The sequence below is a fragment of the Caretta caretta genome, chromosome 4, assembly GCF_965140235.1.
Source record: "Caretta caretta isolate rCarCar2 chromosome 4, rCarCar1.hap1, whole genome shotgun sequence".
In the NCBI taxonomy this organism is placed as follows: Eukaryota; Metazoa; Chordata; order Testudines; family Cheloniidae; genus Caretta; species Caretta caretta.
The window spans coordinates 16410317-16428667 of NC_134209.1; the positions used below are offsets into that span (position 1 = coordinate 16410317).

At 43.8% G+C, this 18351-nt stretch overlaps 1 protein-coding gene across 31 annotated transcripts in view; it reads left to right on the top strand.

The window, feature by feature from the left end:
• The window catches only part of ADGRL3 (adhesion G protein-coupled receptor L3), an 810612-nt gene that overhangs the window by 755067 nt on the left and 37194 nt on the right, over positions 1-18351 (top strand). For 17 of the 31 annotated variants that reach the window (XM_048848457.2, XM_048848459.2, XM_048848458.2 and 14 more), the window contains one exon: positions 15306-15434. The exons of the other annotated variants lie outside the window; for them this stretch is intronic. In XM_048848457.2, coding sequence (XP_048704414.1) covers positions 15306-15434 — 129 coding nt within the window. The remainder of the gene's footprint in view (positions 1-15305; positions 15435-18351) is intronic. 31 annotated transcript variants of the gene reach the window in all.

Below are 18351 nucleotides of genomic sequence, written 5' to 3' on the forward strand. Positions count from 1 at the left end.
TTAAAAAAGAAAATCATTTTGACACTAGCCAAGTCTAAGATCCAGTATTCTTGGGATCCCAGGGGATTCCAAATCAAATAACACCACCTCTCACAGACATATGGGAACAGATTTTCCAGGAGTTCTTCATTCTTAATGGAAATTGATGGGTGCTGCCTAAATGGAGCTGAGTTCATTTGCAGCTCTGGCCCTTTTAAGTGCTACTATGGGGATGTATCAAGTTCCTAAATTGTATCCCACTGGATATATTTGTCTGGCCACCATGCCAACCTGAGATTCTTCTGAATTCACCTTGTATTTTTTTAAAAATAACAGTGCAGTTCTGAGAGAGGTGTGAACTGATTCACTCCTCTCAATAGGGCGTTGAAAGGACACCATCAACTTAAATATCACAAGTCTGTCTGAATGTGTTTTTACCTGCTTTACAAGTGATACCAAAGGGTATTCTTGTGGCTGAAAAAATATCAGAGAAAAAATATTTTCACAGGTTTTTTTCAATTTGTTTCCCATGTACAATTTTCAGCAAACAATATCATCACTGTTTCTCCTGGAACAGCCAGTTAGGTCATCAGATTCCTCCATTGTGACCCTTCCACACAGCAAGCAACAGCTGAGAACAAATTTTTAATCGGAAAATATGATTGTGAGACCGAAAAAAAAAAAAGGCAGACAGACTGAGTGGCAGTTGTAATCCTGAATTCACTTCTAACTCAAATTTTTAAACTGACCATATTTCAAGCTGATGATGCCCCTTTGACTCTGGAACCTAATGATGGCATTTGAAAGGCTAGCTTTCCTAAATTAGACTTCCAGAATACACATGCTAAGAACACACAGTTACATGTCAAATTCATGTTCATAACTGCACACACAAATAGCCAAAGAGAAGTGGCAGGAACACTGGTTGCAGTAAAAAAGCCTTGCAATTTTTTTTTTATTTAATGATGATGAATATAGGAATAACATTACAAAGAAAGGTCTTGGTTTTACAGACACTTACCTCTGTGCATGTGAGTAATCCCACTGAAGGACTAGGGAGCTTCCAGCCAAATATTTCAGGAGTTTTCAGTGAATTTGTGCACCCCACTTGAGATCCCTTGTATCCAGTTTTCAGAGGTGCTGAGTCCTTCTGGTAGGGGAGCTACAGATGCTCAGGACCTCTGAAAATCAAGCACAAAGCCCCTGATCCTCAAAGATATTTAGGTCCTTAACTCCCATTGAATATTGATTTCAGTGGGAGGTGCCTAAATGCACTGTACCATTGAGAATGTGGGCCCAGGTATCTCAAATTGGGCATGCAGAATTTGTGAACCTACTGCAAACATACTGCTTTGTTATTATACAATGGCCTCAATGCTGCCCTCAGTCTGTGTGCAAACCTCCCATTCTTAGGAGTAGTGGGCCTGTTCTGGATCAAGGGCAGTGATAAGTCACTGGAAATGTGTAGCCTCGTTCCAGGAGACATTATTAAGGGTTAATGTAACCCCCCTGCACAAAAAGAGATTGACAGCCCTGCAAGAAAGCTGTTGTGCCTATTCCAAGCTGCTGTACTCTATCCCTCAGTGCTCTTCATGCCCAAAGTATGCTTCAGTGCTGTACAAACACAGAGGAAGACACAGACCCTGCCTCGAAGAGCTTACATTTTAAAGAGACTTGAGCTCTGTTACTAAAGCCAGTGTAATGGAAGTTTAATGCTTGTGAAAGGGGCACATCATCTTAGACTGAAGCCTTCTATTAGTCCTCAGACCGAGGAAGAGATGGGTTTCCACAGCAGTACAAGCTTCCCCCTTGCTGCCTTGCTAGCATGCCTGCCCTGAAGGGACAGTCTCTAGACTGTCAGAGGTTTGTTTGGCCTCCAGTCCTTCTCGGGGGAGGGGAATTCTGAAGTGGGCACCTGTCCCCTGATGGAACCATAGATGTAAGAGTTGGCAATGACTTAGTGGGTCACCCCATGCCTTCTCTCTGCCAGCTCAGAATTGAATGCTATGGTATATTTTGTAGCATCTTGTGCAGCACAGGATTATACATCACAAGCAATGGGGCTTCTAGCCCTTCCCTTGGGGGATTACTTCTCAGACCTGTTCATCACACTGCCAGTCAATATTTCCTGATAAAGCAGACTGGCTTTTTAATTTCTCAGTTCATTGCCAAAACTCCCAGTAACATCCCACTAATTCACTTCCTTTCTCCCTTTCCACTTAGCCAATGTGTGTGTATATATATATATATATATATCTCTTTCCTGCTGCATAAATGCATCCAGCTCCCTGATCTTTTAGCAGCGCTTCTCCAGACTCCCTCCATTTCCTCTACATCTGTCTAGTAGCTCCTCACCACAAATGGCATGGAATACTCGATGCACTATTCCAGATGTAGTCACATCGGACTCCCTAAGAAGGGGTTATCATTTCCAAGCTCTGTGATATGAAGCCCATATCGCTGCAACCCATATAAATTATGGAACAGCCATCAGGTGGTGCTGTCATAGAATCATAGAATATCAGGGTTGGAAGGGACCTCAGGAGGTCATCTAGTCCAACCCCCTGCTCAAAGCAGGACCAATCCCCAACTAAATCATCCCAGCGACGGCTTTGTCAAGCCTGACCTCAAAAACCTCAAAGGAAGGAGATTCCACCATCTCCCTAGGTAACACATTCCAGTGCTTCACCACCCTCCTAGTGAAAAAGTTTTTCCTAATATCCAACCTAAACCTCTTCCACTGCAACTTGAGACCACTACTCCTCGTTCTGTCATCTGCTACCACTGAGAACAGTCTAGAGCCATCCTCCCTGGAACCCCCTTTCAGGTGGTTGAAAGCAGCTATCAAATCCCCCCTCATTCTTCTCTTACGCAGACTAAACAATCCCAGTTCCCTCAGCCTCTCCTCATAAGTCATGTGTTCCAGTCCCCTAATCATTTTTGTTGCCCTCCGCTGAATGCTTTCCAATTTTTCCACCTCCTTGTAGTGTGGGGCCCAAAACTGGACACAGTACTCCAGATGAGGCCTCACCGTTGTCGAATAGAGGGGAACGATCACGTCCCTCGATCTGCTGGCAGTGCCCCTACTTATACATCCCAAAATGCCATTGGCCTTCTTGGCAACAAGGGCACACTGTTAACTCATATCCAGCTTCTCATCCACTGTAATCCTTAGGTCCTTTTCTGCAGAACTGCTGCCTAGCCATTCGGTCCCTAGTCTGTAGCGGTCCATGGGATTCTTCCATCCTAAGTGCAGGGCTCTGCACTTGTCCTTGTTGAACCTCATCAGATTTCTTTTGGCCCAATCCTCTAATTTGTCTAGGGCCCTCTGTATCCTATCCCTACCCTCCAGTGTATCTACCACTCCTTCCAGTTTAGTGTCATCTGCAAACTTGCTGAGGGTGCAATCCACACCATATTGCAGATCATTAATGAAGATATTGAACAAAACCGGCCCCAGGACCAACCCTTGGGGCACTCCGCTTGATACCGGCTGCCAACTAGACATGGAGCCATTGATCACTACCTGATGAGCCCAACGATCTAGCCAGCTTTCTATCCACCTTATAGTCTGTTCATCCAGCCCATACTTCTTTAACTTGCTGGCAAGAATACTGTGGGAGACAGTATCAAAAGCTTTGCTAAAGTCAAGGAATAACACATCCACTGCTTTCCCCTCATCCACATAGCCAGTTATCTCGTCATAGAAGGCAATTAGGTTAGACAGGCATTACTTGCCCTTGGTGAATCCACGCTGACTGTTCCTGATCATTTTCCTCTCTAAGTGCTTCAGAATTGATTCCTTGAGGACCTGCTCCATGATTTTTCCAGGGACTGAGGTGAGGCTGACTGTCCTATAGTTCCCCGGATCCTCCTTCTTCCCTTTTTTTAAAGATGGGGTCTACATTAGCCTTTTTCCAGTCATCCGGGACCTCCCCCGATTGCCATGAGTTTTCAAAGATACTGGCCAATGGCTCTGCAATCACATCCGCCAACTCCTTTAGCACTCTTGGATTCAGCGCATCCGGCCCCATGGACTTGTGCTCGTCCAGCTTTTCTAAATAGTCCTGAACCACTTCTTTCTCCACAGAGGACTGGTCATCTCCTCCCCATGCTGTGCTGCCCAGTGCCGTAGTCTGGGAGCTGACCTTGTTCGTGAAGACAGGGGCAAAAAAAGCATTGAGTACATTAGCTTTTTCCACATCCTCTCTCACTAGGTTGCCTCCCTCATTCAGTAAGGGGCCCACATTTTCCTTAACTTTCTTCTTGTTGCTAACATACCTGAAGAAACCCTTCTTGTTACTCTTAACATCTCTTGCTAGCTGCAACTCCAAGTGTGATTTGGCCTTCCTGATTTCACTCCTGCATGCCTGAGCAATATTTTTATACTCCTTCCTAGTCATTTGTCCAGTCTTCCCTTTCTTTTAAGCTTCTTTTTCGTGTTTAAGGTCAGCAAGGATTTCACTGTTTAGCCAAGCTGGTCGCCTGCCGAATTTACTATCCTTTCTACACATTGGGACGGTTTGTCCCTGTAACCTCAATAAGGATTCTTTAAAATACAGGCAGCTCTCCTGGACTCCTTTCCCACTCATGTTATTCTCCCAGGGAATCCTGCCCATCAGTTTCCTGAAGGAGTCAAAGTCTGCTTTTCTGAAGTCCAGGGTCCGTATTCTGCTGCTCTCCTTTCTTCCCTGTATCAGGATCCTGAACTCGACCATCTCATGGTCACTGCCTCCCAGGTTCCCATCCACTTTAGCTTCCCCTACTAATTCTTCCCGGTTTGTGAGCAGCCGGTCAAGAAGAGCTCTGCCCCTAGTTGGTTCCTCCAGCACTTGCACCAGGAAATTGTCCCCTACCCTTTCCAAAAACTTCCTGGATTGTCTGTGCACATGGGCTGAATTTCAGCTGCTGACTTGACAATGAAGGGCTTACATTTTAACCGTGTATTCCTGTAATACATGGTAGGAAAGAATTCTGGTAGATGGGACAAAATAGGTTGTTACCAGTTTATTTTCACTTTGTAAAATGTAGATTCCCCTTTGCACTAACAATTGCCTCTGCACTTTTTACCAGACATACTTTCATGCCAGAAAAATTATGATTTCTAGCATCGAGGGTAAAGACTTGGGGAATTTACAGTTACTCATTTTTCTAGTGATGTGCAAAATGAATCCCAGTGCCGATTGTCTTCTAGTTTATTTGACCTCTCTGCTGCCTGAAGCTATGTTAGCCAAGATTTGTTGCAGACATTTCAATGATGTGGCGTCCTACCTTTGGGAGATCCTCGAGGCTGCTGTGATTTTAGGATTGACAGACGTATAATTGGAAGTCGGTCATTAGGTGGATCAAATTTAAAGAAGAAAATGGAGGGCAAGGCAGTTTCTGAAAGCAGAGCAAGCTTTGGGGAGTATTAGACCCAGTGCTGTATTACTGCAGAGCAGTCTGAAGGTAGTGACTTTGGAGGAGGAATGAACAAACTGAGTAATCTGGCTGTGCACCAGGGAGATCTGCAGATGTCAGGGGGATGGAATCTTTTTCCATAGCCTAGAAGAGTAGGAGAGCTTCTCCATGGAGACTACTGCAGACCCAGGGGAGTAGTCGAGAACAAGAACAGATTGGAAACAAGGCATAACTTTTTAACGGCGAGAGTAATTAACCACTGGAACAATTTACCCAGGATCGTGGTGTATTCTCCGTCACTGGCAATTTTTAAATCAAGATTGGATGTTTTTCTAAGAGATCTGCTGTAGGAATTATTTTGGGGGCAGTTCTCTGGCCTCTGTTGTACAGGGAGTCAGACAAGATGCTCACAAAGGTCTCTTCTGGCCTTGGTATCTCTGGAAAAAACCCAACCCCGTGCAGTGGGATCTGACCTGCTCCGAGCATGCCTCCAAAGCAGGGCGCAGGGACACCCGCCCCTACAATTGTGCATGGAGACACACAGAGGGTGGAAGGCACCCTGCATGGCAGAACGACCCCACTGTTCTGCACTCAGAGCCTGTGAGGGGAGTGGGGAGCTGTGTCCTTAAGAAATAAATGCAACTAGAAGGGATCTGAGATGACATAAAAGCACACAGTACCAGTATATGAAGGGTGTACACATGCAGGAAGGCATGATGATGGTAGAAAGAGGTATTGCTGTGTCTTGGAAACACACACACCCTTCCCCTTAACCCTCCAGGGTCCCAGCCAGAACTGTGGAAGAAACAAAGAGAAGACCATCCCACCAGAACCCTTCCCAGGTTTGGCAGAGTTCAGCACATGCTGGGCGAGAAGCTGGAGAGCACCATGTGAATAATGTCACATGCCGCATATAGACTTCATGGGGCAGGTTTTCAAAAGCTTTCAGGGCCCATTTTCCAATGGCTCAGCACCCATTTTTGGAACATTTTCAAAGGGCTCCTCATTCAACATACTGAGCTCTTTTGCAAAGTTGGCCGCTCACTTTGGTGCCTGACTGGCCGATGGGCCCGTGGAAGTCTGTCTCCAGATGGGGGTGCTGAGCAGTTTTGAAAATCTGACTCTCTGTGTGTCTTCCGATCCAGTCAAAGAGCTTCAGTTAAAGGGAGTCCCAGACACTGGGATCTCAGCAGGTATAAGGAAAAGGAAATATAAACAATAAACATGTAGGTTTATTCGGGTACTTCCTGAATATCAGAGGAAAGTCCAGATTGCAATGGTGGAAGCTCCAGTGTTTGCCAGTTAAACTCGAACGGCCAAATGATTGAAATATGAACTGCAAGTTACAATCCTGCACAGGACTCTGGTCTCAATATATCAAATGCAAATATGTGCGTGCATGCATATATATCTCTTATTTCTGCATTAAAGCATGGAATGTTTAATTTCAGACAAAGATGGCCCAGAGCTTTAGAACCTCATTTGTTGAAACTCTGTTTCACTGCAGTCAGTATTAATAGCTTCTCAATGAATAGATTAGATGCTGCAAGTGACAACAAACCTATTTGAGAGAAATTTAATAGGCCAGTTTATTGAAGTTTATTAGCTCAATCTTGTTGGCTATTAGAAGAACAGAGCCTGATAAATCTAAGGTTTCAGAGTAGCAGCCATGTTAGTCTGTATTTGCAAAAAGAAAAGGAGTACTTGTGGCACCTTAGAGACTAACAAATTTATTTGAGCATAAGCTTTCGTGCATCCGAAGAAGTGAGCAGTAGCTTACGAAAGCTTATGCTCAAATAAATTTGTTAGTCTCTAAGGTGCCACAAGTCCTCCTTTTCTTTTTTTGATAAATCTAAATGTCCAAGCGTTTGTTTGTGGGTACCAGCAAAATACTGGAATACTTGTCGTCCCCGCCCCACACACATACACACACCTCGCCCAATGAACATGTCTCATTTGACTCTTCATCATTGCATTAACAGTTTGAGTAAATGAGAATGAGAACTTGAATAGGAGAATCATTTACGGACTTGGAAAGTCTGCCTGTGAAGGACATTACTGAACGCTGATAAGGAAAGCCCCAGGTCTGGCTCAGACAAGCTTTCTTTCCTGCTTTGTATGTAGGCAAATGAAGAATGTTTAATTTCAGACAATTTGCAGAGAATGCAAATAAATACATTTATACCAGAATTAATAAAAACTGGCTAGAATTCACACACTTCAATCAGCATAGCCCAGCTATTTCAGTACCAGCAGAATTAGAGAGTTGAATTCTCTTCTAGAGTTTAGCCTTAGGAATGTGGAATAAGAAATCCTCTCAAATCAGTCATTTGTATTGTGAACCTGTGTTTCTCGACTCATTCACCAGTCTCCAAAAATGAATGAGAATTTCCTGCCTCAAAGCCATGCTCCAATAATGTTAGTGAGTGAAATCTTTCAACAAGAGACTCATGACCCAGTCTAGTTCAATATCATTGACCCCGGCTGAAGAAAGGATGATCCCGTGGTCAGGGTACCAGACTGTATTCCCTGCTCTGACTCAAATTTCTTTTGTCACCTCATGCAAGCCACCTGGGGTTAGATCCACAAAGGATCTAGGATTTAGGTGCCTAACTGCCACTTCAGGTACCCAAATCCGAAATTTAGATCCTAAAATCCCCACTCAGCTGTAGGCCTTTGAAGTCGCTAGGCATCTCACTGTCTGCAAGCAAAGTCTCTGAGTTGCCTGATTTGAGGCAGGAACTTGGTCTTCCAGGAGAGTGTGCTAGCCGCCAGGCTATATAGTCATTCTCTCTCTCTCTTTGTCTGGCCCAACAGCTATTAAAGTATTTCATGTCAAGCGGAACAGCTTCAACAGGAGAGATGGAGATTCACCCCAGAACCCTCCATAGCGCAGCGGTCAGGGTACCGAGGTTGGAGAGCTGGGTTCCAGCTCCGAATCAGACTGGGTGAGGTCTCCCACATCTCAGCGAGAACTCTAACATCTGGGCTATTGGGCAGAGGGGGGGGCCAGGCACTGCCACCTTCTCCTCCAGGGTTTTTTTTTTTGGCGAGAAAAGGCTGACTTGACTTAGGAGCCTCACTCCAGTGGAGGATTCACGGCTGAGAATCCTGAGCAGAGAAAGGCCCAGAGTCAGGTTCCTAAGTCCCTTTGAACCCTCTCCCGGAGTTAGGTGCCTAAGCCTCCCCTCAGCATTTCGTATTGGCTAGTTTAGGCAGCTCCCTGCTCAGCATGCTGGTTTCTGTGAATCGGAGTCTTAGGTGCCTAATTCTCCCCCTGCACTGCAATGGGGAACCTGGGTGCCTAAGTAGGGGCTGTGGATTTTACTGGGCAGCAGGGGGGCCTAACGCTAGGTGTTGCAACTGTAACCCTAAATCCCCTTCGTGGATCTTGCCTTTAGTCTGGGTCCGAGTTCTGCAGCTGTACAGTGGTACTTCCTACCTCCTAGGGGTGTTGTGAAGATAAATATATTTAAGACTGTGAGGCTCAGAGATACTGTGGTCATGTAGGCCACATAATTATCATAGAACGATACACTGGCCAGTGCCAGCTGCTGCAGGGAGTAGATACTTAATTGTACAATACTATAGCATACTGGGGTGGAAAAGGAGTTGAGGTTTCTTCTTTTTGAAGGGCACGCTGGCTAAGGCCTGGACAATTTTAGACTGGAATGGAGAAAGGTTGAAGCCAGGCATAACAGACTGGGTCCGTTTCCCTCAAACTGGGTATGTGAGCATGGTATTAATTGCACAGGCATGTGATCCTAGAGAAAGGCACATCTCTTGAGTAACTTTGTTAATTGCTTTTGAAAGGTAATGCTTTTTCACCAAGTCTGAAGAAGCACGTGAATGCATTTCCTTTATGGTGTTTACTGGGTAGACCAGTCAGACGATTCAAGTTCATTTAAAGGCCTTCCACACTGCTTTGTCAGCCAGCTGTCAGCAAGAAGTTATTTGAATTGTGGTCCTGAATGATATAGTCTAGTCTCGAGTGACATCCACCTGTCATCTTCCCTTTCATTCTTTGCTTTCATTGAATGTTTAAAAGCATACCTATTAATGGATGTGCAGTTCTCTATTAAATGCATCACATTGAACTCTTCCAAAATTATTTCTTCATTCAATATCCTCCTGCATCAAGGACGTGAATTTCTGTCTAACAAAGTGGGAAATAAGGTACAATTCACATTGCACGCTATAGTAAAAATGGTATCTACTTTCATATACACACAGAGTAGATAAATTAACAATTTAAAGCCTTTATGTGCAGTTATAGTCAGAAGAGTGACTGTAAAAACTGGCATCATGGTGTTTGTCATTTGTTCTCCCTCGGCTTCTATACTGGATTTGCAGAGTTTACAGTTCAAAAGATGATTTTTCGAACTGACAGCCTGGCTGCCTGGGATATAAAAATTATGCCTCTTAAACCTCCACCAATAATAAAGATTCTGTGTTCAGAACTTAGCTTAGTAAAAACCATGCGTGGAGAAAACTAGAACTTGGTTCCCTCTTTAGTAACTGTGTTGGTTCTGCATTGTCAACAACAGTTCAAGTTCGCTTCGTCAGTAAAATAAGCAGCTATGACTTGAAGATGCCCACAGAGTTGGTATGTTGAGTACAGCTGAGTGAGTATTGCAAATAAATTAAATAAAATAAAAAGGGGGGGGAGGGCACACAACTATTTGGATTATAGGATAATTCATTTGGACTGTGTTTGCACCTTTTTTTTTATTTGCTTTTGGTGTATATTCTAGCAGATGACTTTCCTAACAGGAACTTTTGCCAAAACAGAAAATGTAAGCAGAATATCTGTGAAATGCAGATTTCAGATTCATCATGTTGACTTTTCATTGAGGAAATCTGATTCTAAGGACCAGTTGCAGATGACAGTTGCTCACATTAAATAATAAACTTGCCTCTGAAGTGATCCCACTGAAATCAGTGGGACTACTCCCCAAGCAAAGGACTACTCACCGTAAGTAAGGGTATCAGAATCTGGCCTTACAAGTGACACTCATCCAGTCCTTCAACAAAAAGATCTTGTGACAAATCAAAAAAGTTCATCTATAAAATATCAAACTCTCTCACAGACCAAGAATAAGTCACTGAATATATCCAACTAGTAATTCTGAATAACAAATCTGAGAAAATTGTGATCTGTCTGTTGAAAACTCATGAACAGAAAAAGTGGCAAAATGAGTTGAAAAAATTATTTGCTACGAATTACTCAAGCAACTCTGGTGTTGAGTAAGAGAGTGCCATTCTCACATAGTAAATCTCTGTTTATAATCATAGTGTTTAAACGCTTTATTGGAGATAATCCCATACCAGCAACCTGTAACTGAGTATCTATGAACTTTGAAGGTGCTTAGAATCTCAACCAGTATCTAGATCTGAATTGCACAGCTGCTTTTTAGCTATATGTTGGATTGAACCAAATCCTAAATCAGAACTTTTGCGTTGTTGAAACAGAAACCTGAGTGTTGCTGTCTCTTTGTATTATTTTGTTCAGAGTTACAACTTCTGATCCTTGTATGCTATGGTTACTCGCCTTTGGCTACTGGCTCCGTTTTTGGTTGGCTCCTCTCATTAGACGAGCACACCCCAAGATGTGTGTCTGGGATGATCCTTGATTCTTTCCGACTCCATGGCCACACGCTTACAAGCATGTAGAGTGCAACGATGTTTTGGAAAGCAAAATTAAGGTGCTATCTCTTCAACTTACAGAACCCCGGGAATTTCCACTCACAGAAGCTGACAACCAGTCACATGTAACTAAACAAATAAATTATGTGTTTGCCGAATACGCACAATATGCAAGTGCCATGAGAAACTGAGCAGAGAGGTTTTATGCAAGGAAGGCTATCATTAAATGCTAGCTACATGAAGAAGATATTGGGGGCATATCCTCAGCTTGTGTAAATTGGCATTCCTCCATTGAAAGCAATGGAGCTTAGGATCCAGCTATAAGTGAATAAATAAGAAAATACAAACTATGAACCAGATGCTTCTGGCTGAGGATATTGGGCAGACAGCCAGGGATAAGTCAGACAGCACATAGCAAGAAAAGCTCCTCACACTGAGTGGAATCCAAACAGTCAGTTCACATACACAGCCTGCTTCCTTCTACTTTGAAACTCACGTGCCCCGGCCTTCACTAGCAACTTTCAAAGCACCTTTCCTTTCCAACCTGTCACCCCATTCCACACACTTCCCTATCATCGCAGTCTGCACTCTGTTGCCGTAACATCTCCCACAGGCTCTGTTGCTAAGTGCTCTAGTTTGTCTGGCACGCTGTTTCTTTGGGGAAATAATTCGCTTCTCTCTCACTCCTTTTTCTTCCCAGCCACTTGTTACAGAGGAGCTGGAGTCTTATAGAAACCTTTGATATTTTTAGAAACCCTGCTGCTCGGATCACATGTCTCCTATATTTGGCTTTGCTCATTATTTATTACCAAGGACATTTTCATGCAAACAGGAGGGTTGTTTGTGAGTTCACCTGCCCCCGCTGCTCATTCCTCATCTGAAGTCCTAATCCTCTCCTTCTAGTAGCCCTGGTGGTTGCCATGGTGATGTTGAAGTCTAACAAAGAAAGCCGGATGGAAAGTCAGAAGTGTGGCTAGCTAGTGTCAGGGGTTTGGATTTTTTTATTACTGACCTTCCCTTTTGAAAAGAGAGCGCCGTCATTTTTTAATATTATTTTTTTAATTAAAGCTTTAATTATCAGTCATTTGGAGCTCCCCCTCCCCCCCCACCCCGCAGCAGTCACTGGAGCTGGGAAGATTGTGCTTCTGAGATTGATTCATAATTATATCTGTCTCTTACATAGCACTTTTCATCCACAGGCTTGAAAGTGCTTTACAAAAGAGACCAGTAAGCAGAAGGGAGGGTCTTGAAGGCAAAATTAGGGGCTGGATCCAAACTCTTTAATAATAACATTATGTATTATTTTCTTGTAAAGACCAAGGTCCTATTTGCTTTGACCGTCCCATTTTTGAAAGAAGCAAGGTCCATGATCCCAGCCGCCTTTTACAGCGGGGAAACAAGCAGGGCCAAATTCTGTGCTCAGTTACTTTATAAATCCAGATTAAACCCTCTGACTTCAGCGGAGTGAGTTACTCCAGATTGGCACTGCTGTAACCAAGAGCAGAATTTGGCCCCAGCCGTGCAATGAAATAATTTTAATGGAATTGACCTGAGTAAGAAAGAGAGAGACAGAAAATAAGGGGCTGTTATTCTTGTTTAGTATATTTATACGCAGTCTGTGCGAGGCCAGTTTCTGTCCTTGTCGTACTGGAGAGATATTATTCATTAAGAGTCAGAATTGCAAAGTCTGACCAACTATGTATTTTTTTTTAAGTTTCCCATCAGAGGTCGGGTGTTCGTTTAAATGAAATGCTGTAGCAGGCCCTAACGTACACAGCCTGGTAGTTCACTTAGTTTTTCAGGAAATCCACCTCCATGGTAGAGTCCCAAGGTTTTTATCAGCGGCTGTGTATCCTATGTGAAATGTGGGGGTGGGGTTCAGTCTAGTCCCCGGTGGGCAGGTGTCAGCATCACAAAATCACCATTACATCTCAACAGAGAGGCCAGCCCATAGAGGCTGATTGTACTTGTCATCAATGGGGTGGTTCCTTCTGGGGTTGGTGAGGTGCATTGGTGGTGAGGTAAGACGTGCACTGCCTCTGAAGTGCTCTAAGATAGAGAGAGGGAGAGTCTCCAGGTTCCTCAAACTAGCCCCTTCCATCAGCAGTAAATCCAGATGAGAATATGTATATATGTGTGTGTGTGCCTGGCTGTCATTCTGGTGCCCAAGGAAAGTACCCCACACTCTTCACACCTCATAGCTACAGTCCCTGTCCTCAGGGACATGCAGACTGCTCCCTCTAGGCAAGATGCCCCCCAAGGGGCAAGGGCAGAGCCATGGGCTTCCCTGCCCCCCAACCAGCAAAGGAGGTAACATTACACCTCCTGAAGGGCAGAATTCCTCCTCCCATGGGGTGGCAGAGCTCTGCACTGCACCAAGCCAGGGCTGGGCCTCCAGGGCATGGTAGCGTGTGCTGTACAGACAGGGGACCATTGGAAGAGCCCGTGCTAAGCAGGAAGCAGGAGTTTCAGTAGATAACCACAGGGCAGTTTCCAGCTCTTTGTAACAGAGTGAAAGATACAAATGATCTGGGCAGGTAATGACATGCAGCCACCTCCTGGGACAACAGCCCCATGTGACACACAGACCCTTCTGTCCCGGGTCTGCGTAAGCCGTGCCCCAAAATGGCTGCTGTCCTCTCCCCCTCTCGTACATGTTCTTTGAAACCCCTTCTGTTCTGTCATTTTTCCCCTTTTGTTGCTAAGTCATGTTCTGCTTCCTCTCCCCTGCCCTCCCAACTCCCCATGCCTCCCACCCTCACTGCATGCCTGCATATTGTTGTGACTGGGGGTCCCCCCTAGCATGCCCCACAGATGAGCTGAGCACCTCTGGAGCGGAGGCGCCGGCCTGTGTTGGGTACTGCAGTGGAAGCAGGGAGGGCAGGTTGGTGCCTTTTGAAGAGCCATCTACACCCAAGGCTGCCCATTTGCAGCAGGTTGTTGAAGCAGAGGTGTCATTCTGTTTTCTTCAGTCCTACTCTCTTCTCCACTGTCCTGCAAGCCCCCTCTTGCCCGCTGTAGCACCTCTTGCCCCGGCAGGGCCTGCTGACCTGGCAGGGAAGTGTGAGAGACCAGGTTAGGCCAGGTAGTAAAGAATATGTATGCGCTTGACTCTTCTGGCCAGTGACTGAGGGAATGTCCCTTCTCCCTGCTCCTAGTCTGCAGGTTGGTCTTTGGTAACGATGCTGTGATCCTTGTCAGATTTTCAACTACCCCTTTGCGTGGGTGTGTGTTTCTGCTGGGGTCCTCCCTTTCTCCACTCTCCACCTTGCCACTGGTGCTCTCCACACACACAGACCTACCAGCCACCTCCATCATTCCATACCTCCGCTTCAAAAGGGGCTTTTGGCCTGCTGCAAATTGGCTAAGGCAGGGGAGGGAAGTCATCGCCATGCATGCCAACTTCCTTCCCTTAGACAACAAGGTAGGTGTCTCTGGTCACATGCTGAAGAGCAAGAATCCAGCAGCTCATCCTCCCGAAATTTAGCATAAAGAACAGGCTGGAGTTGTGTCCCCTCAGCTTCCTCTAGGTTGTAATTTCCAAAACGACAGCCAACGAGGACGTGAGTGAACAATTGTATTTACAAAGGCAACGTACAGCCTTGGAATAGCAAGACCTCTTTGGGCTGCACTCGTCCTGTCTGTAGGAACTCTTGAAAGAATGATGATGCGCTCGCTTGTAAGGGCACATTGCTGCTGCACATTAGGGTGTTACCGAGTGGATTTAAAGCACAGTGGATAGAATTATACCTGCCCTATTGCACGTAAATAGCTGCTCCCTGAATAAGAGCTCTCTCATAAGTGCCCAGAATCTTAAGGCAGCCAACATTTTCCATCCTTACTTTTTTATATATGTTCCGAGCGACCAGTAAATAAACCTGAGTCAACAGTGAGAGGTGAATGTATTTTCATGTGAGTCATTGTTATTGTTTGGTTCATTTGGCACTTTCTGGACAGGGTCCCCTCCTCCCCCCCATTGTGTAGACTGTCACCTTTTGTCGTACCCTTGCTTATACTTTGAGCAACTAGGGAAACCGCCATAAATGTGGCTTATCAGCATTCCAATCCATTTTCTTTCGCATCGACTTGGATTTGTGCATTGTCAGAAACATCTGTGCTGCTTTAGTGGCATATAGTTTTCAAGTCTAATTAGCTGGCTGCTTGTAATCAGGACTATTTCAACTGTTGTCATGCTGAATGTTCTTTTTTCCTTTTTTTTTTTATACCACGTTTGCCTGATTGACCTTTTTTTTCTCTGTCTTTCTATCGGGCTGCTCCAGGAGCCATGGCTAATCATCTTATAACCAATGCTCTGCTTCGTCCTCATGGCACTAACAACCCTTATAATACATTGCTCGGGGAATCGGCGGTCTATAACAACCCTTCTGTCAGCATGTACAACACACAAGGTGTGCAGGAGTTTCTCTCTAATTTTTCTAGTGAGAGTCCCATTTTATGTGGCTTATATAGGGCCATTTTTTCTTTTTTCCCTTTGTTTTCCCCCCTTCCCTGTTTTTTTGGAACTGGGTATAAATAATCTCTCCTCTCATCTCAGTACATTTTTCCATTTTCCTTAGGTTTTTTCTCACTAGCCTTACCAAACGACCGACCTCAGTTTGATAGCCGCTCATCAGATCCATTCAAATATGTGTGGTGGTTTTGATTCTTTTGGTTTTGTATTGTTTTAGTCATCAGTGTGTGTTTTGTCTACTGTATCCATTTATCGCTTTGTTGTCAGTTCGTTTCTTTGTCATTCATTTTAGAAAGAGGAGCACCTTTCAAGGTAAGTGAGGTCAAAATGGCCTTTGATACCAAAGTTACTATTGCTTTTGAAATAGCATATAGAAAAATAAATTGTCAATAGCTCATCAATGTGTCTGTCAGAGATTATGCATTAAAAAAACCACACCCTTGAGCTCTAAGAGGGATATGGAAGCAGAAATGTAAACCGATTCCAAAGAGAGCAGATTTTAGAGTGGAGTAATATATGTATTGTCATGTAAATAAATACAAACTACATGTGCTCTAAAGAGACCAAATAAGAGCTCCGGGAAACTAGAAACTCTTCTTGTAACCTTGTTCTAGTAAATGGGAATCAAATAGCTGCAAAGAGTCAGCTGGACCTGCTCTATAAGATTCTACTGCAAAAAATCATTCCCTTGTGACCTATATATTTGTCTTCTGTATTTGCTCTGGTTGCATGAGTAGACTATGTTTGTAAATGAATGTCACAATGCTTTTTGTTATGGATAGGTCTATTTACAAATGATTTGGGGAATAAATCTGGTATTTGGACACTTGATCAGGTTGCATCTGTTAAGTTCAATAGTTCAGTCTTTTATCCTTTTTTTCCCCCCATAGGCAACTGAATCATTGGAGAGTAACTCTGCTTTCAAACACAAATACTTTCCAAAATGTCAGCTCTCTTTATTTGCTCCTCTTCTAATTAAGGTGTCCCTTTGCAGTAAAGGGTCTCATAGGAAGTAAATAAATAACAGCAACAGTGCAAGCAATAAAGATATGTTGTAAGATGCAGCATTGTTTATGATAAAATTATATATTGAATTGTATCACTAGGGTCTTTTATTTCCAACAACAAGGGGGAAAGCATATGCATTTGACCTTTTTTCTGTTCATAAATTTCTTGAACCGTACTGACTTTTCACAAAAAATTAGATTGCACTAATTCTTGTTAAAGGAATGAACATTAAGCGTGAATTGCTCTGAATTTTAAGTTTGTTATATCACAACTGTTGAAGCAAGTTTTGATAATCTGTACAGTTTTGGCATGTAAATATTTATATTTTCTTGCTGGAGAAGTGTTAAGGTTGTTACTGTTAAAAAGATGCTATGCTTTAAGATTAACATAATTTTATATCTGCTTTCAAAACTAGCCAGGGGAAGTTTTAAACTGGGTTATAGAGGTACTTTCTGGATGGCAGCAGGTAATGTTGAGTCAGCATTTGGCTTATTGTAATCCCCAATTTTCCTGGCTGTGTGTCTCAGCTCTACAAATGTGCTCAGGGCTGAAATATGACAAAAACTTTCTTCTAGAAAGTGCATTTAAAAAAAAATGTTCATCTAATTTTAAGGCCCAGCTGCTAATTCTGTTATTTGCACTGAGTAGAACCTCATGCCACAAATAGTCCCTTTGATTTTAAGGTGCTACTCAATACAAGGGAGCAGAACTGGGGCCAGAGAGGTTATAAGTATGCTAAAAGCAGATCTGTTCAGGGTTCAGTCAATAGAAATTAAAGAGAACTCCGCGAGTACTGATGCCAATTAACCCACTGGATATTTGCCATTGACTTCAGTGGGAGCAGAATTGGAGTCAGTATTTCTGGGAGACTACGAGTTTATTGCTAATCATACATATATCCTGGGAAGTAAGAAATGTAATACGTATTGCCTTCAAAACTAGGTGATTGTCTCTGGGCAGGAGTTTCTTCGTACTGTTTGACGTACGACCCTATGAATTTTACAGAAGTCCACATTGCAGCCTCAAGTTAGTAAATACACGTTCCACAAAAGGCCTTATGAATCTCCTGGGATTCATGCATACTGACCCAATAGCCAAACTAACGGAGCCATTGTGATAATCTATTGAGTCATTAACACATTTTATAAATATACACTTGGTGCCACTTAAGCATGGCTTCTGTGCGCTTCCCACGCACTACGAATTGTCACCACATTTGGGTTTGTCTTGACTGGGATTTAATGGTTACAGCACGCTAGAGAACATCTTCTATCTAACATGTTCTAAAACTCTAATGTAGACAAGGCAGTGGTTTCTTGCACCTCCCTCTGAAATGTCTGGTATTGGCCTTTGTCAGAGACAAGGTACTGGGCTGAATGGACCTGGGGTCCGATCCAGGGCAGCAATTTCTGTGTTCCAGTGTATGTTAGCGCTGTTCAGGTTGAAGATACCTTCTCTGCTCTAGACTTTTATAATGTGCTAGCTAAAACATTCTAACCAAATGTCACTAAATCTTAATCAAGATAAGCCCTTTGGATCTGCTATTTCTGGGCAGGGAATCTCTGCAGCTGCTCTCCCTTGCAAAAGCAGAATTCAGCACTGTTTGTGGAAATCTGTTTTCATAATTATTTGACTTCAGGGGGAGCTGTGTATAGCCCACTTGCAGACCACATGCCCTGAGGGTCCCAACTTGCGCTCTGTACTGCGGCAGTTTTGTCTGAGAACAGGTGTTTGCCATTAGGATCCAAAGCCCATTGAAACCAATGGAAAGACCCTTCAGGTCAGGCCTTAGAAGTCAGTGGTGACACGCTCGATTCCTTTGATGGGATGGGTTTGGCCAATAAGGA